Below are 24,788 nucleotides of genomic sequence, written 5' to 3' on the forward strand. Positions count from 1 at the left end.
CCCGCCCCAAGGAAGGCAGATTGAAGTCCCCCAACACCATAAGCCTGGGGAACTCCACTGCCAAACCTGAGACGGCCTCCAGCAGCTCAGGCAGGGAGGTCGCTACGCAGCAGGGAGGCTGGTACAGTAGCAGAACTCCCAACTGTTCTCGAGAACCCAGCTTGAAGAACAGGGTCTCACACCCGGCCACTTGAGCAGGGCCCGACGGCCGCTAGGGATTCTCAGATGACAACAGCCACCCCTCCTCCCCTGCCCTGAGGTTGTGGCTGATGCCAGACTCGAAACCCAGCCGGGCATATCTCCGAAAGAGCAACACCTCCTTCAATGCCCAGCCAGGTTTCAGTAATACACGCCAGGTCTGCCCCCTCTTCTGTGATCAAGTCACATATGAGGGGGGCCTTGTTGTTTATTGACCTGGCGTTAAGAAGTTGATGTATCTCTTACTAAACTTTACAAAACATAGTATACCAATAATCACTTTTAAGACCCAATATGGTTAAACCATATTAATCTGATGCATTCTTTGTTTTCAGTTATAAACTTCCATCTCTGAACACCCTGGAATAATGCTTATTATGTTCTCAGCATGGTAGTTTTCAAACATGATGCTCAGATGGAGAAATACTTGTATGTATTTACAGGGCCGTGCAGAGGAATTTGCTGAGCATCTGCAGGACAAAATCGCTCGGATCCGCTCCAAGTTGAACTCCAGGCGTGAGGCGTGGAGAGATAGGCTTACCCAGTTATCTGGGAGCAGTTTGATCCTGTTGGACCTGAGGAAGTGGACAGGATCCTACAGACAGTAAATGCCACCACATGCCATCTAGACCCGTGTCCCTCCTGGCTAGTAAAAGCAGGCCGGGAGGTCACATGTGGTTGGGTCCATGCGATGGTTAATACATCCTTGGGAGAGGGGGTGTTTCCGGCAGCCTTTAAAGAGGTGTTGGTACACCCCCTCCTCAAGAAGCCATTGCTGGACCCTACTGTTCTGGACAATTTTCGTCCAGTCTCCCACCTCCCCTTTCTGGGGAAGGTGGTTGAGAAAGTGGTCGCTTTGCAGCTCCAGAGGGTCCTGGAGGAAACGGATTATCTAGACCCCTTTCAGTCAGGTTTCAGGACCAGTTATGGGACAGAAATGACATTGGTCGCACTTATGATCTCTGGCGGGAGCAGGATGGAAGCAGTGCATCCATCCTCGCTCTCCTTGATCTCTCAGCAGCTTTTGATACCATCGACTATGGTATCCTTTTGGGGCGGCTCAGGGAGTTGGGGGTGGGCGGCGTAGTCTTACGCTGGTTCACCTCCTTCCTCCAGGGCCGATCCCAGTCAGTGTTGATAGGGGAGGAGAGATCGGCCCCGCAGCCCCTTCTTTGTGGGGTGCCACAGGGATCAGTACTCTCCCCTCTCCTTTTTAACATCTACATGAAACTGCTGGGTGAGATCATCAGTCACCATGGGATGAGGTATCATCAGTATGCTGATGATACTCAATTGTATATCTCCATCCCGGGTGAAATAGGTGATGCCGTGACCACCCTCTCCAAGTGTCTGGGGGCTGTGGGGGCTGGATGGGGAACAACAGGCTTCAACTGAACCCTGGTAAGACCAAGTGGCTGTGGGTTAATGGTTCTTCTGTATCCGGGACATTAACAACTCTGGTTCTGGATGGGGTTGCACTGCCCCAGACAGACCCGGTGCGTAACTTGGGGGTCCTCCTGGACTCACGGCTCCTGCTCAAAGAGCAGGTGGCAGCCGTGGCCAGGAGAGCCTTTGTGCAGCTACGTGCTGTGCACCATTTACGCCCCTTCATGGACCAGGAGGCCCTTCGAACAGTAACTCATGCCCTTGTTCTCTCTCAAATAGACTATTGCAATGCGCTCTACATGGGGCTACCCTTGAAAAGTATCCAGAAACTTCAGCTGGTCCAGAATGCAGCTGCGCGAGCTGTTTTTGGTGCCCCCAGAAGGGCACATGTAACACCACTGCTGCGCAAGCTGCATTGGGTACCAGTTTGTTTCCCGGTCCAATTCAAGGTGTTGGTTATCACCTTTAAAGCCCTACATGGCATGGGACCAGGTTACCTGAGGGACCGCCTCTTCCCCATTACATCAACCCGTCCCACCCGATCGTGCAGAGAGGGCATACTACGGACCCCGTCTGTAAAAGAATTTCATCTGGCGGGGTCCAGGAAGCAGGCCTTCTCTGCAGTAGCTCCCACCCTGTGGAACATGCTGCCCCCGGAGGTGAGATTGGCCCCATCGCTCCTGGCCTTTCAGCGGAGTCTGAAGACCTGGTTCTGCCGCCTCGCTTGGGGTGGAGAGGGGAATAGAGTTACATGGGGATGGTTGTTATAGACCACTCCTCCCACACTTGGACTGTTTTAGATGTTTCATCGCTTGGATTTTTATTCTTTATTTTTATTTCTATTTATAGTATTTTTATAGTATTTTATTATTCTGATGGTTTTAATCATTTGTTGTAAACCGCCCAGAGGCCTCCGACGGGAGGAGATGGGTGGGGATAAATTAGATAAATAAATGTATCTACTCAAAAGTAAGTCCCACTGAACTCAGTGGGAATTATTGGCAGCTGGGTAGTCTTTTTGCGTTTTACTTATATGTAGAAAGCAGGCCCAGGGATATCACTCAATGAATGATACGTTTCATGGTGACTTAGCTTCATTAGGGATCAGTCCAAAGATTGTAGGTAAGCAGAAAAACAGGGCTGGGGTGCTTGTGTAAGGGTTTGGGTAGGTTGGCAAGGCATTCCCTGGCTTTTCAAAGCAGGTGGATGATATGACTGGCAGTTTTAGGGCATCTCCTGAGTGGGTGGATAAACACATGATGAAACTCATGCCAGTTCATTTCCAGGTAGAAAAGAAAACCTGGTTTTATAGTCCATTTTATTTTGTAAGCAAATGACAAAGAGACACCTCTGTATGGGTAGTCCTCAGCTTTTATTGTACGCTGCCCAGAGTCACTTTGGGTGAGATGGGTGGTGATAAAAATTTAACAAATAAATAAATTTCTCGCACTAAGCAATGTGGTCATAAAGCTTGAGGTCATAGGACCGCATTGCTTAGCAACGGCAATCCTGGCAGTCCCAGTTGCCGTCATAACCTAGAGGCCACATGGGTTGTTAAGAGAGGACTTCACGTGATCAGAGTCCTAGGCAAGCAGGTTGGTGGATGAGAACTGAGGGCAGGTGGGTGAGTGTGGTGGGCAGGCACTACTGAGCACGGGCAGGCCAGTGGAGGCTGCTACAGAGCCTAGGCAGGCAGAAGGGTGCTACGGAGTACAAGATCCCTGGGATATTGTACTCTGTAGTGTGGCTCCTCTGGAGAAAAAGCGGTGGGAATGACTTATGACTTGCTACCTTCCCTACTGGCTTTCCCATTGGCTTTGCTTGCGGGAAGCCAGCAGGGAAGATTGCAAGCAGCAATCGTGGGAGTCCCCCTTTGCGGGAGACGGGTGGTGGTATAAATTTAATAAATAAATAAAAATAAGGCGGTGGGACGCTGCAACATTGTAATTGTGAGCCTGTTGCCAAGCACCCAAATGGCAATTGTGACCGCGGGGACTCTGTGACGGCCGCAACTGTGCGGACCGGCCATAAGTCCCCCTCGCCCAGCACCGTTGTAACTTCGGTCACTGAATGAGTGGTCATAACCCGAGGACTACCTGTAAGCAGCAAGAACAAACTGGTTTTGTGACTATGTGTGTGTGTGTGTGTGTGTGTGTGTGTACACCTATTTTTTGATTAGGCCATGGGCATCCCTGATTACGAAGTTAAAGACACTTCAGAAAGCCCCGGTGTCTAGCTAGCATCATTACATATATGAAAAAGAGGCCTTGTTTTGTTCCAAAGGGAGCAACGTTGCAAATCTTTCCTCTGTATTCACAAAGCTGCTGCTGGTTGCTGCTTTTAAACTTTAGAGCAAAAAGATGGAGTACTCCTGAGAACATTTTATTCACTCCCTTTGGCGAGTTTGGTGAATCATTCGCAAGATTTCCCCTCCGCTGCTGTGGGTCTGTATCTCTCCATTCTTCTTGCTTTGCTTGTCTCTGATTTTGGTTCAGACAAATTAGTGCCTAATACAGTTTTCCCGAAGAGGGATAGCAGTAACAGAAGGAAGTGCTAAGCTTATTTAAGTTGAGGGTTTAAAATAGAAATGAGACAGCATGTTAAAAGTCGTTGGTAGAAACCCAGTATGGGGTTGACACTCCAGCAACAGTTTAGAGAAAACGCCATTTCCATATAAAAAGCCATTTTACCATAGAAAGTTGTTTCCTTCTTCCTCCACTTTGGCATCCTCAAAAACTCTGCAGAGGCACAATAAGTAAATCATCACAATGCCTTGCTGTAAGATAGGGGCCGTTTTAGAATTCAGTGGCAATGTTGGGAGAGCACTTACGGGGGTGCAGTCATTTCTCCAACTCAGAGGGAAAAACAGCCCAATTTGTTAGGAAACCCATCATAGCTGAAACGGGGGATACAGAAGACACCATCGCCTTATTTAACCTCCTGCCAACAGATACCAGGCAAAGGTACTAAACTAATTGTGCAGGAGACAGACAAAAGAATGTGAGCATTAGACAATTAAAAAAAGCAACTTTGTTCCATACTTTCTGGATGATCCCCAGGATTTCCACCCCACCATTTCCCTAAATATACATTTAGTCAAGAAATACTTATCTGGAGCTCTTAATGAGAGAAGTAGTAGTAGTTTAAAAATGCTGTAATCCCCAGATCAGTGTCACTTGAAGTAAAACAGATGACTGTATGTATGCCAGTGTTAGGTTATTGTTTCTGTGATTTCATGCAACTTCATGCCCGTTCTGGGCTCCAAGTCTTGGCTTCAGATGTGGCTTCTGAGTAATAGGTACAGTAATACTAGAGTAAAGTATGGGGAATCCAAGTTTAAAACTGAAGAATGAAAATAGTTCTGAAAGAGAAAACCACTGGCAGAATGCTATGCAAACGTTTGACTAAACTGGAATGTCTTCATCTATCTTCTAGAACCTAGCAGTGTGTCTACTAAAGGTGGCTCTACAGGCAGAGATTTCCACAGCTCTTGCTCCAGATAACCATCTGCCAATTGCATGGGAGTCTGCAGCAAAACACAAGGCCAAAAAGACATTGAAGGCTTGTTCCTGCTGCATGTCTTAGAAATAGCTAAGGCAGGATTAGAAATAGCTCCTCACAGTGAGAATGGATTAGCAATGAAAGAGCCTGTCTTAAGAGGAAGAAGAAGATGTCTCCTTCCTGCAAATGGAGGCTAAGTAATATCTGCCAAGTCAAAGTAGCATATCGACTTAGAAAAGAGACTACCGTTTTCAAGGGTAAACTGGATTAACTCTTAACACTCCTTCCAGATTGAAACTTGTGAATTCAGCGAACGCTTAAGATCCGCACAGACAGCGACAGGAATCTGACATAACAACAATGAGCCTCTTTCCTGCAGGAAAACAAGCCATCTGATGAAATGTTCGTCACAAAAGCTCTAACAAAGGCGGTTAATCTTGAAGGTGCTACCAGATTTGGTGCTGAACAAAGAAAAAAAGTATTACCCAAATCATCAAGCAGGCTCAGGGAACTGCATTTGAGCTCCACAGTGGGAGGAAGAGATTTTGAGTCTTGTCAGGTAGGGAACCAATCTTTCCTGCTCTTCATTACAAAGCTACAGCTGGAGCTGGTTTCAATCAATATTATTAAAGGATGAGTCATGACAGGCTTGTCTTCCTCCCCAGGCCAGACTCCAATAACTGTGCCCAAGAGCAGTAGAGGAAGCAACCGCAAATTATCAGCTTCTCTGCTCTTCTCACCTACACAGACTCTTCCACCTCCTCTTCCCAATAAGCCAATTATAATTAGCATCAAAGTACACAGTGAGAAGCATTTTCTAAAGAGCCACAGATTGATTGAGAGGCACAGAGCAACCTGAATGTCTTTTGGTTTGCAGTCCTTTTTTTCTAAGCACTCGCATACAAACCAGGGGTTATGTGAACTCTGGCATCAGGATGTGACTTGATGACAGCAGCAGACCGAATTCAATTTTTAGACCTCACCCTGTGGCTAGCATAGGCCCACCTCTTCTGTGTCACCACAGCTTTTGGATCTTCTCCAAATGCTGCATACCTCTGTTGCAGGGATTAAAAGCACATGCCCACTTCAGGTAGGAAAAGCAGCCCCTGTGTGTAGTTTTGCAAACCACGTGTCTGGCCATGTGGCTGTTGGGTCTCATCAAATGACAAGTCCATCTAATCAACCATGTGCGTGTTCTGAAGAGCAGGACTTCTGCCTTCCAGGCTGTTTAGCATCTCAAAGGGAGAGACTTCTGTCAAACTTACTGAGTGACTGTTGTTCTGAGGGGGTGACTTGGTATCCTATAATTAGGAGTCCGTTTCAGAACTGCTCCTGAGGCCTACACCATCGCCCAGTAGTGTGTAGCCATAGCAACAGTGGTTGTCTGGGTTCCTCCGGGAACACTCTCCAATTTGAACACTTTAGGGGGTTCTTCCTGATGCAGCGTTTCTCCCCAAGGTGATTCCTGACTCAATGACAGCAGCAGGAAGATGCTTGCAAGAAGAGAGGCCAGCAGGCAGCAAGGAAAAAAATACTTCCAATTCTCCTTTCCCGTCACACCTGGGTAAGTGATGTGCAAGCCCCACCAGTTCTTTCAGGTGTGCATGCAGCACTTAGGGATGCTAAGATGCAACTCTTGACCAAGCAACATTTGGCAGGGAGAAATGGCAGAGAATGGCTTCAAGGATGTGCTAAGGGCCACCACAATATTCACACTGAAGCCTTGTGAACGTAGACAACCACACATGGCTGACTTAAGGTTGAAGAGTAGCCTGTTACACCACATTGACCTTTCCAGCCTTAGTACTGGAGAAAAGTTTAACTAGTGAGACAACCCTCTGTTGTGAAACAGACATAATTGCCTTGCGTGGAATGAATGGAATGAAATTTGGAGGCACAACACGTTGAAGGCACAACGTGCTGAAGGTACAACATCACATTGGCAACTGTTTTATAATGCTGGAAGAACTATCCTGAGCTACATTTTAAGGTATGGGGGCACATTGCAGTCCCCCCTTCCCCAACACTGCTGAAGAACACAACTTTCAGTGACCATAGCCAGCAGGGCTGATAATGCCAGATGCTGGGAGATGTAGTTCAACAACCTTTGAAGGGCCCCGGGATATGACTGGTCATCTTTCCCAGGCACAAGTGAAGCTATGTCAAATCAAATTTCTGTTTTCAAATCAAGACTAGGCAATCAGATCCCAACCCACTCAACTTTTGGGAGTACATTTGGTTTATGCCATGGAATGTTTCTACTAAAAAAAAAAATGGCAGTCGGGATGAGGAGAGATTATGAAATTAGAAGGAAAGGCAGCTAATAGTTAATAAGTCACTGATCTTGTCCACTGAAATATGCCACCTTACTAACTCATAACTATTTTACCAATGATTACAAAAACTGATAGACATGCTTTCAGCTTTGTTGATAAATGAAAAAAAATGTAATTCAGGTTATGAAAATCTTTTGCCTGCATGTACAAGTGCAAACATTTATTATGGATTTAGATATAATAAACCTAATAAAAACACCCTCAATTAAAAAAAGCAACAAGTATAATGTCAAAGAGCAGCAACTTAGCCAATCAGTTGTGTACTTTTTCACAAAAGCCCTTGGATTGTAGATATCCACACAATGAGCCGTTTCAGACACTAAAAACATGTGCACATATATGCATTTACACTGCTGATCAAAACTTGACACAAGAGCTCAACACAAGACATCTTCATATATCTATGATACAAGAAGATACAACGTGTTTGGACAGCCCCAAAACTCACTGGAGATCTGGATCCCTATTGTAACCTAACCAGTCTTGCAAAAGATTGTGAAATATGGTGGAATTGTGCCTGTGGCCCTGAGGTTTTGGGAAGAAGGGTGGGATCAGAATGAAATTTTAGCCAATAGAACATGGTACTTACCACACACAATCCAAGCTCTCTCTTGAGAACCATTTTTCTGTAAACCTAAATTCCAGCCATTTCTCTGTCTTCGGTGCACAGCCCACATGCCATGATATCAAAGTCTTGAATGACATCTTCATTTACTTGGAAACTCCAGGAACAAATAGGAAGGAGAACTAAAAGATTTTATGCCATAATTAATTAAAACAATGCTTTCAGCCTCAGCCCAGAGCATTCCCTGCACAAGAAAGCAGCCTGCTACAATAGTTTGGCCCAAGAAAAGCAGAGGACTGCTTGATAGTTTTAAAAAATTGCCATGCTAAACATGTAACATAATTGATTGTTTCTGAGTGGTAGGCTGGTCTCAAAGGAAGTGATTGACCTAAAGTCACTTCATAGGCTTCCAAGTTGAGGATGGACTTGAACCTTGTCCTCCCAGGTCTTAGTCCAATCTCTAAATCACTCCATCATGCTGGATACACTGGTAGAGAAGCACTGGCTGTATCGACTTAAGGTCCTTGAGATTTCACATTGGCCCTATCTAGATACCATAACGTCCAATTGCCTGTATGGACTTACCTGACATCGTTGTCCATCACCCACTGCAACCTGACATCAATATCTTACATCTCCTTGAGGCACCTGGTTTATCTCAGGTTTCTGAACCTGTCCTACAACCCCATTGTCACCATTGAAGGGTCCATGCTTTATGACCTACTCAGGCTTCAGGAGATACAGCTGGTTGGTAGTCAGCTCACCGTGGTGGAACCATATTTATTTATTTGTTTGTTTGTTTTTCATGTTTCTATTACCGCCCATCTCCCCTGAAGAGGGGGACTCTGGGCGGGTTACAATAAAATTCTCCTTAAAACCTCAACATCTTAAAATCACCAAATCAACACCTACAATACTAAAATAATAAATATAAATATGGAATCCAAGTGGCAAATTTCCATTTGGTAGGGAGAACTCTACATCACCAGTCACCCCTGGAAGAGCTGTTGCCTTTCAAGTTGCCTGAACTACTTGCAAATCTTGAATGTTTCAGGGAACCCATTGAACACTCTGGAAGAGTTAGTCTTCCACTCTGTGGGGAATCTGGAAACCCTTATAGTAGATAATCATCCTTTGGCCTGTGACTGCCGACTTCTCTAGACCTTCCAACATTGCTGGAGACTAAACGTCAATAAGTGGCAACCCACATGTGCAACTCCTGAATTTGTCCAGGGGAAACAGTTCAAGGATTTCTCTGAGGCGGTCCTGCCAAACTACTCCATTTATCATCAGTCCTGGATAACTGCAAACCCCAGCTGATCTTTGTGGATGTGGGCCACACAGTGCAGTTCATCTGCCGCACAGATGGAGACCCACCTCCTGTCATGATGTGGCTCTTGCCAAGGAAGCACCTCATCTCTACCAAAACCAATAGGCAGCTCACCGTCTTCCCCGATGGCACTCTGGAGGTGTGCTATGCCCAGATTCAGGACAATGGTACCTACCTGGAGGCAATGACACCATGCTGGCACACCTGCATATCCGCAGTTATTCCCCAGACTGGCCCCATCAACCGAATAAGACCTTTGCTTTCATCTCCAACCAGCCTAATGAGAGTGATGCCAACAGCACATGTGCCACTGTGCCTTTCCCACTGACATCAAGACCCTCATCATTGCCACCACCATGGGGTTCATCTCCTTCCTGGGAGTAGTGCTCTTCTGCCTGGTGCTCCTCTTTCTCTGGAGTAGGGGCAAAGGTAACACCAAGCACAGTATCAAAATTGAGTATGTCCCACGTAAATCAGATGCAGGCATCAGTTTCACTGCTGATGCACCACACAAGTTCAATATGAAAATGATCTGAGGATGGAGAACAGAAAACAAAAACCAACAAAACTAATGAGGGGCAGTGTTCTTTTTTAAAAAAAATGCTGCTGCTGATGATGACAAAAACAGTGCAACACATATGCCAACATCTCTTCTCTCCACTCAGCTCCCCCAGCTCCCCTTCTCTCCCCAAAATCCTGCATCACTCCCTCCTTGTCCTTCTTTCTGAAAATGTTCTGCTGACATCTCCAGAATTTCCCATGTTTATAGGACATAACTCTGATGGACTCTTGTGTCGATCTTAAAGACAGCAGTGAACTGAAAAAAAAAATCAAAACAGCAAGCTATTAGAAGTTACACACTTCCTCTGTAACTTTTGATTTCAATAATTATGGATTTTTATGAAAACTTAGCTAGTTAGAATGCAGAATCTTGACTTTTTGATCTGTGCACTTCCTTTTTGGTCCTTTCTTTAAAACCAGGAAGTGCTTTTGGTCCTTTCTTTAAAACCAGGAAGTGCTTTTGGTCCTTTCTTTAAAATCAGGAAGTGCTTTCCGATATAGTTCAAATTGAAAGAGGGTTGCCCATTGGGGACAAAGGAAGCTACACTCAAGGGGATATAATTGATGGTCTTCTGTCTCTCTCGAACCATTGGGTTTTGATTTTGGATTCTTGAATTGAATTCTTTCAGTGGTTTGCTAAGGCACAGTATGGGCATCCAAGAAGAAAGGATGATATTATGGCCGTATTTTATACCTGGAACCAGTTGCATTCCAGATGTTGTTGCAATAGAATCCCAGCAACTTCATCCAATATGGCAAGAGACGTTGCAGGCTGCAGCTCAGCATATATGGGCCTACTCAGATTTCAGTAGGCTAGAGCAAATTTCTTGGAAAGGTGCTATAGGAATAGAACATCTGTTTTGTATGGTCAATGGTATTAGGCTCAGCAATATTTGAAGAACCACAGATTCCTTGTCCTTGTTATTCAGAATGGTGTTTCTCCTCCCTTGCCAAGGAATTCTTGATCCCGATGCAGATCATCTTCAACCTATTCCTATTCTAGTTCTGGTTCTGGTTCTGGTTCTGGTTCTGGTTCTAGCTCTGGTTCTAGTTCCAGTTCTAGCTCTGGTTCTAGTTCCAGTTCCGGTTCTGGTTCTAGCTCCAGCTCTAGTTCTAGTTCTGGATCTGGATTTGTATCTGGTTCAAGTTCTGGTTCTAGTTTTAGCTCTGGCTCCGGCTCTAGTTCCAGCTTCTATCCATGGCTTCTTGTCCTACCCTCAGGTGCTATGCAGAATAGATCGACACCCTCTTCCCTGTGGCAGCCCTTCAAGTATTGGAAGACTTCTATCATGTCTCCCCTCAGTCTTCTCTTCATTAAGCTAAACACACCTAGTTCCTTTAGCCGTTCTTCCTAGGATTTAGCCTCCAGACCCCTTATCATTGCTGTTGCTCTTCTCTGCACTCTTTCTAGGGCCTCAGCATCTTATCGATGCTGAAGTTGGTGTAGAAGTAGGAAATGGTACGTAAGAAAGAATGCATTCTCTGCATACAAAATGGGGAAATTGTAAACAATGATCAAAGATTCCTAACATGACTCCTTGCTGGAACCAGGAGGCAGTAAATAGAAGTTCCAGACAGGAAGGATCGCTCTTTCAGTGTGTGATCAGGTGAGTGGGATGAATCCCACCTCCAGGCAACCAACATGCTAATAAATCCCTTGCTGTGACTTTCCTTTGCATGTATATCCATCACTGCTTGAGGTCCAGGTGCCCACCAGCAAGAGCTGGCCAGATTCTGCTCAGAGAGCAGCTCAGAGAGCACCAAGGACTCCACAGGTTCCCAGAGCTTGGCAAAGACTGGCTTTCAGCCCCGCACCCATTCTGTTAACCTTTAAACAGAGATCGTCTAGCAAGATGGGACCACTTTTCCTCTTGGATCTCCTGTAGCCTCCTCCGTTGAGCACTGCTTGCCTCCTGAGGCCTCTATTCTGGCTCTCATTTGCTCCACTAGGGCTTAAGAACTGCTTCCTTGGTAACTGTCAAGCTACACCATCTTCAGAGGAGCACAGAGATTACATTGCAGAAGGAAAGCAAAGACCGTGAGCAAAACATCTCAGTCTGGGAAAACAGGAAAGTGTGAGAAAGCAGCTCAAAATTACCCTGCCTTGGCTCTTTTAGAGTGACCTGGAACCTGGTCTCCCCAGGGGTGGTCCAACTCCTTAACCACTACTCCATACTGGCTCTCTGCCATAAAACACAGGGTGACCCAAAAATCTTAGTGGCACCCTGTACATACCTCAAATCTGCTCCACAGTGTCCCTGTCCTCTCCAGTGTCCCCTATCCTCCTGAGCAAATATAGGGGATAAAAAAGGGGGATGAATTCACCGTCAGTAGATCCTCTTTCAGACCATTAGATAAAGTTCTTAACAGTTGAAGAACTACAACTTGACCATGCTTCCTAGGGCTGCAGAGCTATCTAAAGTTGCCTTCTCTTGGACTATAGCTTTCATCATCAGTACACAATTATGCTTTTGGGAATCAGAATCCGACTCTGCATTTCTGCTGATACCATTGAAAGTTTTCAGGCTGAAGGTACAGTAAAGTCTTTTATTTGCAGCAAGAAATATTATTTATTTATTCTGCATGTATTCACTTATTAGACATATATCCTACTTTTAATTCAGGAATTCAAGTTGACATATATACCCCTTTCTCCCCCTCCAACAAGAACCGTGTGAGGTAGGGTTGAGCTGAGAGGGAGCAAAGGCATTCCATGTCCATGGTTGAAGATGGATTAGAACCTGGGTCTCCCTGTGTAATGGTATGTGAGAAAGACCTTGAGAAATGGGGCAAAGAGATGGTGCCTAGGGAACGGTCAGATAAGAGAGGGCATAGCCCACAGCTGCATAATGGGTGGAGAAAGAGACTCAGAAGGGATCCTCCCTAAGTTATCAGGCTGTAAGAAGAGATGGCAGGAGATCTGTACTTTCAACTTGCAAGGTTCTATTACTATAGTCTTACAATAAAGTAGGATTAGCTCATCTGGTCATGTTCCAGTCTGGCCTGCCTGGGAAGGCTGAAACCCTGCTGCTCATTCAGTATCTTCACCGCTACCCCAACCTAGCTTTGGGGATGAGAACAAGCCTAAAGTCATCCTGGATTTTCTGTAGCTAAGGGGGGACTAGAACCTGGGACTCTTTGCTCCTAGTCCAACACCTCCATCACTACACCACCCTGTTTGTGGGATAGGAGAGAGAGCAACTCTCACTCAGGGAGCTTCCATGACTGACAGTAGACTAGAACCTAGAATCCACAGCCTGGATGAAGCACACAGGTCTCTTTATAACTCCCCTGTAAAAGCTCATTCCCCCAAATGTTATTTTCCTGCTACAGCAAAGAGCATTTCCAGGGGGAAAAAATGCAGCAGTCATATCTAATTAAGATGTGTTCTGTATTATGGCAACTATTTAAATCCTAGTTTAGCTTTTCTAGTTAAAAAGAAGAAGAAGAATCCCCCAGCTTGTGTTAATACAAGAACATGTAATTCAGGAAACTAAAAGGTGATCAAGCCAGGACAGAACAAATACGCGGGTTTCGTTTTTTAACTTAAACTATATAGATATATATTTACATAAACAACTCTATAATACAATAAAATCAGATAAAAATCACAAAAGGTAATTTTTTTCTTAAATTTTGCTTTTTCAAATATATAAAACCCCAGGATTTACTGCTACCATAGGAAATTCAGAGATCAGTCTTCAAAATTAATCAACATGGAAGAGGAAAAATAAAACTTGCTCACAGCAAACAGATACCAAGGTAAGACAATTTCACTCCGATGAACCTGACATAATTTGTCCAGGTTGATTAACCATATCTTATATATCTGCATAAAAATACACTTTACTCACTGTAGTATTTCTCCTTATAATCAGTTAATTTGCCATTTACTGAACTTTATTCTGAACAATAAAAAGTAAAGCATGTTGCAAATTGGTTCCTAATGTTGTATAATAACTCTTAAACATTTGGGCTCATGTGAAAATATTCCCATATTTGTGAATTACTAGGCAGGGATATAGTACTTTCTTAAGTTGATGTGCCATATATGAAAATGCAATTTCAAAATATACAAAAGGATTGAAGTAAGTGTCCCCCCCATCCCAGGATTGTGACTGCCCTCTCTGTCACACACAAAACTTACTCAAGACAATTGTGCAGGACTGAGAAATCAGTTTGCATCTTCTTTTTTCTGACAATCTCATTTTCTTGGTTAGAATATGGCTAAATAAAATTATTGCTAACCAGTATTAGAAAATAAGATAATTAAGTCGCTCAAGTGCCTCAACCATAGAAGCAGCCTAACAGTTTAAGCACGAGACTTGCTTTAGGCCTAATCCAATATACTGTTTGGATTAGCCAAGCTAAAGAGTAATATGGATCAATACTCCACAGATGCATATTTCTAGACATATTTCTAAGAATCTGTGTTCCTCTGATTTCTCTGCTTGTACAGAAAGTCTGGCTTAGCCTCCTTAAAACAAGGGAAGGTTCTACGTTACCAAAGCAAGGAACAACCTAGGGAATAAGAAAAAGGAACAGCAAATGCAAACACACATATAAACAATTTTGAATTATTAGGCACCTTGTTGTTTTTAAAAGCTGCTTTCTCTACATTTTGAAAGTGTCAAACCATAAAATTATTCCGTGATCTATGAAGATACTTAAATAAGCAGCTTGGATGCTATCTTTCCTTCCACAGACTGACTATTATTAGCTGCATATTCCTAATGCTCTTTATCAGATATTGTCCCATTTCTCACACAGGGTATCTTATTACTGCTGAATGTATCATAAATCTTTAAGCCAACCTGATAAATAATCTGCCCAAGATTGCAAGCCCATAAAGCAAATAAATGTGACAAGCACCAGCCTCATACAGAAAGAGCCTATATTTCCATTGTAAGTCCAGATAGAAAGCCCACAAGGGCTGAGACAGCTGAGAAAGTTTTTAAAAAGAAACAACTTTTTAAAAAACTTCCTTTGGCTTCAGCTGAACCTGATTTATAATTGCATTCAAAGGAACATGCCTAGCTGACATTTTCAAAGCAAAAAAAAAAAAAGCCTACATTGGTTTCAAACACCTCCACAAAAGTGCTTTCAATACAGGTTGTTTCAAGAAGAACTGGGAATCATTCCAAGGAAAAGCAAATGGGTAAGAAGCAAAAATAAAACCCTGGTAGGAAGACTAAAGGGCAATATGTTATTTCCCAAAGAGGTCACAAGCCACACCACCATCCTCAGCTACCACTTCTGCATCAGTTGATGGGCCCTCAAAGCTACTGCAGGACCTGCCCATTTGCCACTTCAATAGACTTTCAGAGTTTTTCAAGCAAGTTCACCTACTGGTGCTCTCTTCAGATGGAAAGAGGTCTCCTCTTGAAGAAATTCTCTGCATATGAGAATCTCCTCAAGCCAAGGGGAAGCACTTGGAAGACAGAATTGCTCTGTTGATGAACTTGGAAATCGTGCAGTTGCAAGAGGACCAGGTTGGGAAGGTCTGCCCTCCAAAGGGCAAAATATCGTTCCCCCTATCATTTATAATTTGTTTTTTTTTAAAGGAAAGATGCGAGGAATTGAATCTTAAATGTTAAATGCTGAAAACATGTGTTCCATCAACAAACTTTCATTTCCTGCTGTAGCTGAGCACAGCTGCTATACTTTACAGTTACTCTGTGCAGGGAACAAGATTAGCAATTGCCATGTTGGAATGTTCTAGTAACTGCTAGGACAAATCTAGACTTTGTGAAAGAAGGGTAGCCCGCTTATCAGTTAGTATATTCTGCCGGCAGTTTCTTTTGGGCAGCTGGGCCTAAACAAAGAGCAAAGTTAAATGTTGCACTTTGCCAGACAACAGAGCACACACAGGCTACAGAAGGGCTAAAAACAGAGCACCTTTAAAAAAACCTTTAGAAAACTGAAACAGTAAGGCAGCCTGGATGTTAATTATGGCAGAGAATGCTTGACATAGCCTCCTGGCTTTTAGGTTTAAAATGTCAAGGAGATTGCTACTTGCAATTCACTGCTTTGATACTTCAACTGCTGACATGGAAGGGAAAGCAAAGAACACCAGACCATTCACGGGTCAAATGGGACAAAGGACCTCTCATGTGCCCTGATTCATGCTACTTACATTCCCTCATTTCAGTCTCATTAAGGCTGGGCTTCCTGTTGACAAAGATAAGCAAGCAAGCCTACTTGAAATGCGTACCCCCCAATCAACATGTCTGAAGAACACTGAGGATGGGTAACCTTGGACCTTCTGTATATTGCTAACTACAGCTCCAGTCAGCCCCAGCCTGTATGACGAATGACAAGTGAGTGTTGTAGTGGAGCAGAAGGCTTTGCTTTGGCCATTCTGCAACCAAGCTTCTTTTTGAAATCCAAGCCTGGTTTTAAGCAGCTCCATCATCAGCCACCACATCCTTCAGTGCATTGCAGAGCAAAACTAGCTGTTTTGGAAGGAAGAATGGAAGTGTTTTGATCAGTAGGAAGCCATCACAGGCTTTTGCAACAAGGAGTTGTGACTTCTGCAGAACTAGTTCTTCTAGCAAGAATGGAAGCCAGTAAGAATGGAAGGCCACAATTTAAAGAAACTTTTCTTTCTTTCTTTCTTTCTTCTCATTCATTCATTCATTCATTGGAAAATGAGGAAACAGGACAGCTGACTTGCAGCTTAAAAAGAACATGGTTTGGTGGTCAACCCTCCACTTCTTAAAAAACGAAGGTGTTTAAACATCATATTCAGAACAATGGAAGCATTCCACACTTATGGAATCATATGCATGCATGCATGCGCAAAATGACCCTGCTGGGACCCAACTGCAACTTTAACAAGCAGTTAGGAGCATAAGGTGCAAGCCATAAAATCGAAGGAGACATGGCTCATCTAGGAAACCGAACACATTCATGGACCCTCTATTCTCTGCATAAAGGGCCCAAGAGCTAAGTCCATAGATTTGGCAGTATGAAGTAAAGACTTCATGGCTGTCGATCCCTGTATACTGCCAAAACCAGGGAAATACTTCATAAATCTCTTTCAGTAGCACAGAGATCTTTGTGTAGTTCTTAGTCTGAGAATGGACTCTACATGGGATTTTTTTTCCCTTCAACTGTTTTTGTAAGATGAAGAGCACTTCTGAACAGGTGAAGAAAGCTTTTTTCCCCCACTCCACTATGAGTCCCCACTCATTTGGATTTATGGAGCAGGGTTTGCAAACACAGAGCCAGGGGCTTCAAGATAAGTTGGCACCCTTCCTTTGGACTTCCTTTCTTTGATGGTCATCTAGGACAATATAGATTTATGCTTACTTCCAAGGATACTGTCTGATTTTGCTGGCAGTAGGACTAGGTTTTAAGAATGCCTGGATGAAACCTGGCTCTAGAATCTGAATAGAGCCAGTTTACTCTTTGCTCAATATTCATCATAGCCATCAAATCCTGCATGCTTATACTATTCTACCTGCAAATGTTCAAGTCTAGCATCTTCACACGCCACCAATAGACCACCAAATAAAGCCCAATAACCATTTAAAAAAACCCATCCAGAATTATGGTAGCACTTGAACCATTTGAACTATTTGTGCTCAGTTTTCCACCTTATTTTGTCTGGCTCCTATCAATTTGTTGCTGGGATGTTTATTACATGTTTTAGATCATTATGAGTAAACACACTTGTTACAAGCCAGGCAGGTCATACATGTGTTTTAAAATAAATGCATTTATCCTGAATACATCAATTCTGCTCCAACCCCTCGTGATAGACAGTGGCTGCTGGGCCACTCCTGAAGACCGTCTATTGACCCTGCCGCCATCAGTTTGGGGGCTGAGTTAAAAGGACTCCAATTTCCCCATACTGTAATAGCTAACGTATCGTCCACAATTCCAGAAAAAAACCACCAAGGGCATCATAAAGTGCCCATTCATTCTGCCGAAAGTGACAGGGGAACCTTCACTTAATACGCTGCAATCTAAAAAATGGGTTTTAAGTGCACATTATTGAACATGGCAAATCCTCTAGAAAAAGGCCTCACAGGTATTTCAAGGAGGAGGAGGAGGAAGAAAGAGAGAGGGTGTGCAATACAGACATTTTCTGAATGTGGCTTTTCCAATTTGTTCCTTAAGGCTAGGAAGATCTACTCCAGTAGCTACTCCATGGCTGCTCCCAGGAATTCTGTTCCATCCTCGCTGCTGTCTGCACTACAGAACAAGGCATAAATCTGCAGCAGCTGAGCACAGGGGGAAATGTCTCCATTCTACAGTTGCAGCAGGCCTTAAATCTAAGTTTCCCTGAAACACCTACTGTAACTGCAAATTCATGTTAAGGTAGGTTGAGGTTCAGGTCTCCTGAGAAAAGAGACCTCCCTTGCCTGTTCACAAACCCACAAAGGGCTAGTGCAGTAAGAGTTTAAAAAACTGTCATCTCTTTCTTGAAGAAAGGAAGGAAGGAAGAAGCAAAGAGAAATTTTTAGAACGGGAAAAAAAAAGAAGTGAAAAAAAATTAAAATCTTTAGCCTTTATGTACAAATCACATTGCAAGGAAGAACACCCATCTTTTCACTTTTTGTAGAAACATATACCTAGGTTTCGAACACACACACACACACACACACACCGAATATTATTTTGGGATGGGGGAAAGTTGCTGTCCCCTAATTGTCGACACCCAATTTCGAGAGTCCTTGCCGAAAATCCTGCAATTCGTCAATTTTTCCATCTAGTACATCTAAAAATGTCTGCAACTCTGTCTTCAAGTTGTTCTGCCTGTGTTTGCTCTCTTCCACCTCCGTCCTTAGAGATCTGACTTTCTCTTCAAGGTCTTTATTCCTTTTCTCAGCAGCCTGCAAAACAGAAAGGAAGTTTGAAGAACCGTCTGATCAGCAGGCAAATAGTCCAATATTCCACCCTTTCTGCATTTCTAACACAATGTCCTTCCTAAACCAATCTGCAATCAAATTCTCCCAATTCATTTTAATCTGAGTAGAGCATAGCAACATGGAGATTTCATCAGTGAAACTAATCTTTTTGCGGTGAATTACTGTATACCACTCTGGCTGGATTTTTTTCAGTTGGTTAGAATTTTGTGCGATGCACTCTGCATGCGTCATAGGCATCATTAGCATTTCCAGAATTTGTTCTACACATCATTTGAGGCAATTAAATTGGCCTTCCCAATTCAGGCAGCCTCCAGATGTGCTTTGGGACTGCTTAGTGGGAACTTGGGGAGCTGCTCAACAACATCTGGACCCTCCAGATTGGGGAAGGTACATTTTCTCTTACTTCATTTGCAAATGCCACATGGTGGCTATGAGTTAATGCTATCTTATTTGTGAATTCAATTTTTAAAATTAAAAATAGATATACCCAAAGTTTGGCTAATATGTACACAGGCAGTACATGAGGAGGAAGTCTTAAAGCTCTCCATCAAGACAAACCAGCACTCAAGCACTTTGCTTCTGAGGGTGGATTCCTACACTGTCCAACTCCATCCCAATTTGTAAGGTGGGGTGAAATGAAATATGTACTCATGAAGTCATTTCAAAATTGAAAAACAAGTTGTGCCTTCTACAGAATGTAATATTCTGGAATCGAAATCATCAGCTTTCAGTCAATGAATGCTAACAGTATGAAGTTGGAATGAAGGTATATCATTTTATTGGTATTTTTTAACACAATGAACAAATAAACCAACAAAAAGATACCTCCAGGATAACTTAGGCCTCTCTCTGAATGCACATCAATTTGAGATAGATAGATAGATAGATAGATAGATAGATAGATAGATAGATAGATAGATAGATAGATAGATAGATAGATAGATAGAGCGAGCCTTTGACTGGGAAAAAAATATCTCTAGGGATTTTTTTCCCCCTCATGGTAGTAATATAAGAGGAAATATACAGGAACCAATCAAAAGGATGAAAGTAAAGTGCTCTAAATAAACTCATAACAAACAAGGACAAGACTGAACACATTATCCTATGTTGGTTTTGCACAGCTGAGCTAAAACAGGCCACTGATGAGTAGACAAGATAGCCTTATGGTCTTGTGATTTTATCAGTGGGAGTGGTTTGTATGATTTCCATTCACAAATAGGAAGGACATTTTCAAATCATAAACGGGAAGAATGATTTCCATTTATAAATGAGATGAACATACTGTAGCTATACCTTCTTATAGACATGAGGAATCTGCAGCCCTCTAGATACAGCTGAACTACAAACAACCAGTAGGGCTAATGGTGGGGGATGCTAAGAATTATAGTTCAGCAATGTCTGGAGGGCCAACTATTCCCACCCCTTACCCTTTTGAATTGGCCCACACTAAGAGCCAATTTCACTCTCCTGACTTGTATGAGACATGAATCATACACTTTGGCCCTGTCTCCTGCCAGTAAGAAAAATATATTGGCTCTAGATTTGAAGCAATATTTTATTTAAAAAGCAAACTGTTCTACTGAAGACTAATAACTATTCATACCTGCAATTTCTGAGAAACAGTTTCACATTCTGTCATGAGCTGAGGTATAATTTCACCCTGTTTCCGAAGATCCTCCAATTCCTAGAGAAATATGCATGCAATGAAAATATAATCATGTACATCCTCACCTTTACACTTTGTTAAATATACATTTTAAACATTAGAAAAAAAGAATTAACAGCTAAATGTTAAGGGAAGTTTCCACTGTCAAAGGAAAGGAATCATTAAAATATTAACTTGGGGGGAAAACATGTCTTATTGCTATGCTTTAGTGCAAACTTAGCAATTATTTCAGTGATACTTTCCCCTTTAATAAATAGCCCAAACACATAGATATGTTTATACATTAAAATGTTCTGCTACACTTGGTGTGTGTGGAGGGGGAGAGAATGTATTAAAATAGCAACATCCACTGCAACAAAGACTTTGACATAAAATAAGGTGATTCTTAGCCTCCAAGGGAATATCTTGAAGAAGTACACCGGAAATGTTGGGGAAGGGACTTCATTGAGAAAGGTGCTCCATCACCAGTGCCCTTACCCAACCTGTGACAGGGCTTGGATGGACTGGCTCCAGAGAAACTCTTTCCAAAAATAGCAAATCAGCACTGGCCAAATGGACAGCACCAACTAGCTGATTGGGGAGTCAAGCGCATTGGATAGAAGACAACATTTTTAGACTGCTGGGGGCTACCTTTGGTATTCCTTTGAGTGGCCACTGTGGGAGGGGAATAATAAAGCAAACTGGGCAGAGCAAGGATTTCCTGATTTAGGGAAGGGAGTATTTTTTAAGCCTACGCTGCTGCTTATTAATCCCAAAAGGCAAAGTCTGCTTCCTGTAAGGGGTGGTTCTGGGTGTAAAAGGGGGACTCAGAAGCCACCAGTTTGTTGCCCATTCTGTCTGTGAGCGATATGCATTCTGCTATAGCAGTGTTTCTCAACCTTGGCAACTTTAAGATGTATGGACAACATGCTGGCTGGGGAATTCTGGGAGTTGAAGTCCTCACAACCTAAGGTTGCCAAGGTTGAGAAACACTGCGCTATAGTATACGAAAAGTCTGCCACCGAGGATGAAAAGCACTGTTTTCTCTCCTTCCTGCTGCCCCCTCCTTTCTGGCCTTGCCTCCCCACTCAGAAAGTGAGGATTTCAAAGGTGCTCCTTTTACCCTGTCACACTTTCTGAGCGGAGTTCACACTGGGTTTGTTTCGCAAAGGCAAAATTAGCTTTTTGTCTGGCACTAACTGGGGCCCGCTAATGCAAGGGCACTGCTTGAGAAGCAAACCCAGGGCAAACTCTCGTCAGTAAATGGAAAGGCAGCCTGTCATATTCATGAGTCTTGAAAGTCACAGAATACTATTATGAATACTATTACCCATGGAGAAGGCTGGGGCGGGGGGGCGGGGGGAGTCTGACTCTTTTTTTTTCTTTGAAGCTTTTTGGCAGAAGATGCTTGAAACCGGGCATCAACAACTATCAGTCTGAACTGACTGTGTGTATCTGAAGTTCTTTTAACAGGCCGCTGTTGTTAAAAGCATTAGTGTACCAAAGCTAGAAGACTCCTGGTACATGCATTTGTTCAGCGCAACCCAGAATATAAAAGGCAAACTTGAACAGAGATGATGTGGAAAAAAGCTCAGTCCTTTCTACAGCCATGATAGAAAAGAGGAAAATCCTGCCTCCCAATCTGGAAGAGATACAGACCCACTTCGGATGCCACTGCCAAACATCAAGACAACATTCCATTATACGGAGAAAATGGCTTTTCTATGTAGTTATTGTATAATTAATGTGTTTTATTGTTGCTGAATGCATTTGGAACTATTAGGTTTTCAGTAAATTTGCAATCTCTGCAGAATGTTTATTGGGAAAATTAGAAATGGTAAGGAAGAGGAGGAGGAGCAAAATAAGTAATTCAACACAAGGGTGTCCTCAAATAACTCCCATCAGCCACTCTAGCATGGCTAATAATGAGGAATGTTGGGAAGAGTAATTCAGCAGTAGCTGGAGGGCCTCACATCTCCAACTCCTACCTCCAAGCCTTCAAGCTTATATGTGTTCTCTTCCTCATGTCTGGTTTGTCTTAAACTACAGTTTACTGCAATTTACCATTATTAAAAAGGCTTAACAGGACCCACTTAGCCAATCCTGGATGGGAACACCTGGAAGTAACCTGATTTATCTCTTGCTGCAGTCAGCTACCTCAAAAAATTAATTTGCTGACTTAAAACACAAGAAATCTTCTTTCTCATCTTCTGTTGTTGTTTATTCGTTTAGTCGCTTCCGACTCTTCGTGACTTCATGGACCAGCCCACGCCAGAGCTTCCTGTCAGTCGTCAACACCCCCAGCTCCCCCAGGGACGAGTCCGTCACCTCTAGAATATCATCCATCCACCTTGCCCTTGGTCGGCCCCTCTTCCTTTTGCCCTCCACTCTCCCTAGCATCAGCATCTTCTCCAGGGTGTCCTGCCTTCTCATTATGTGGCCAAAGTATTTCAGTTTTGCCTTGAATATCATTCCCTCAAGTGAGCAGTCTGGCATTATTTCCTGGAGGAGGACCGGTTTGATCTTCTTGCAGTCCAAGGCACTCTCAGAATTTTCCTCCCAACACCACAGTTCAAAAGCATCGATCTTCCTTCTCTCAGCCTTCCTTATGGTCCAGCTCTCGCAGCCATATGTTACTACGGGGAACACCATTGCTTTAACTATGCGGGCCTTTGTTGTCAGTGTGATGTCTCTGCTCTTAACTATTTTATCGAGATTTGTCATTGCTCTTCTCCCAAGGATTAAGCGTCTTCTGATTTCCTGACTGCAGTCAGCATCTGCAGTAATCTTCGCACCTAGGAATACAAAGTCTTTCACTGCTGCTACATTTTCTCCCTCTATCTCATCTTCTAAAGCTTACTATTATAGTAGAACTACCTTCAACGTCTTATTGCTACCTTAAAAAAGTCTAGAGCCATGAAGTTTAAAAGAAATAATACAGAATACAAAAGCCTTTCCCTTTCTCTCTCTCTGACTGGGAGACTGTGAGCCAGGAATTCACTCTCAACCCAGGCTACTTCACAGGATTGTTGATGTGGGGATAAAACTGGGGAAGAGAATAAGCCTACTGTGAGCTTCTGGGGATAAAGTAAAACAGATCATGAGCGAATGAATGCCTGAATGAGAATTACTCAAATTATAAATCCAAATTAAATCTTCCCCAGCAAATCTTATTTGCACATCTTTACATTGCCAAAGACTCATTTTGACTAAGTGTACAACTCTAGTATGTCTTCATTCCCATTCACAGCTCTACGTACCAACTCTTTATCCTGAAGTTCGGTTTCCAGTTCCTGAAGGCGCCTGCTAAGCTGTGCATTTCGATCCCTCTCCTTATCAATTTCATTGCACTGCTCTTCCAGTTCCTCAATCTTAAAGAAGGAAAACACACCACCTGTTTAACTTCGTACTTGAAATTAAGTTTTATAGCATGAGCTCTACACAATCTGTAGAGGCCACCCATCTGTTGTTGTCTTGGGAAAATTGAAAACCCATCCAATTTTCGTGGACACCTTAACAAAAACAATCCCCATCTTATAGGAGTTTTAAACTCATCACCCTCAACAGGTTTATGGAGTATTATCTTATTAATAATAGCAAAAGCTGATGCTTTCATTTGTGGCATCCAATACCTTACTCCGAAGTTGATCATTTTCGTCTTTGCAAATGGAAAACTGCTTTTTCCAATGTTCTATGCTAGCAGCGGATTCTTGGAGAGCAGACGTGAGCCTTGCATTGCTCTCCCTAAGCGTTTGCAATTCTGTTTCCCACTTCTTTACGTTGGAAGTACTAAAGAAAGGAAAATACACATAGGAACTCTTGAAATTTGTCAGTACAAGTCTAAATGTGATTTATTTTTTCTCAAAAGTAACAAATAAAAGAGCCATGCCCCTGTATCACCTTTATAATTAACATATTTTTCAGAGTATACAAAGTAAATTAGTGTTTATATAACACTCCTATACCTCTGCAAATTAAATGAGGACATAACACTGATTATTTAACATTGTTTAGTCCCCTCAACTTGAAAAAAAAAATCAGCATTATCCAAACATGTCTACAATTTGCTTTGTGCAAGGTAAATTGTTTTACAAACTTCTGGTTGAAAAGAGTTGTTGTAAAAGAGGCACATAAATACTCTAACTTGTGTGAATCTGGTATGGAAACAAAATTTGTGAATCTCCTCAGTATATAAGATACTACTCTTCCACAGGGACAAAAATTGAAAACACTTTGCAATGTTGGGTTTGTCTAGCACCATATGTGGACACCAGATGCTGGATGTTCTTTGGTCCTCAAAAATTCTTGGAACAGGCAGACACTTTTACAATTGAGAACATGGTTACATCATATTGCTAGGGTTATAATCCATCTCCCTAGAATTATG

General features: G+C 42.9%; 1 protein-coding gene and 1 pseudogene across 1 annotated transcript in view; one reads left to right on the forward strand and one right to left on the reverse strand.

The window, feature by feature from the left end:
* Positions 1-8,496: 8,496 nt before the first annotated feature.
* Positions 8,497-9,852, forward strand: LOC134504795 (leucine-rich repeat and immunoglobulin-like domain-containing nogo receptor-interacting protein 1; annotated as a pseudogene).
* Positions 9,853-17,580: 7,728 nt separating this feature from the next.
* The window catches only part of HOMER2 (homer scaffold protein 2), a 62,492-nt gene continuing 55,284 nt past the window's right edge, over positions 17,581-24,788 (reverse strand). Inside the window, exons 6-9 of the mRNA XM_063313914.1 lie at positions 24,034-24,190; positions 23,662-23,772; positions 20,360-20,440; positions 17,581-18,720 (exon numbers count right to left, since the gene is read on the reverse strand). Of these exons, the coding sequence (XP_063169984.1) occupies positions 18,532-18,720; positions 20,360-20,440; positions 23,662-23,772; positions 24,034-24,190 (538 nt within the window). The 3' untranslated portion in view covers positions 17,581-18,531. The remainder of the gene's footprint in view (positions 18,721-20,359; positions 20,441-23,661; positions 23,773-24,033; positions 24,191-24,788) is intronic.

This window comes from Candoia aspera, chromosome 13 (genome assembly GCF_035149785.1).
Source record: "Candoia aspera isolate rCanAsp1 chromosome 13, rCanAsp1.hap2, whole genome shotgun sequence".
Lineage (NCBI taxonomy): Eukaryota > Metazoa > Chordata > Lepidosauria > Squamata > Boidae > Candoia > Candoia aspera.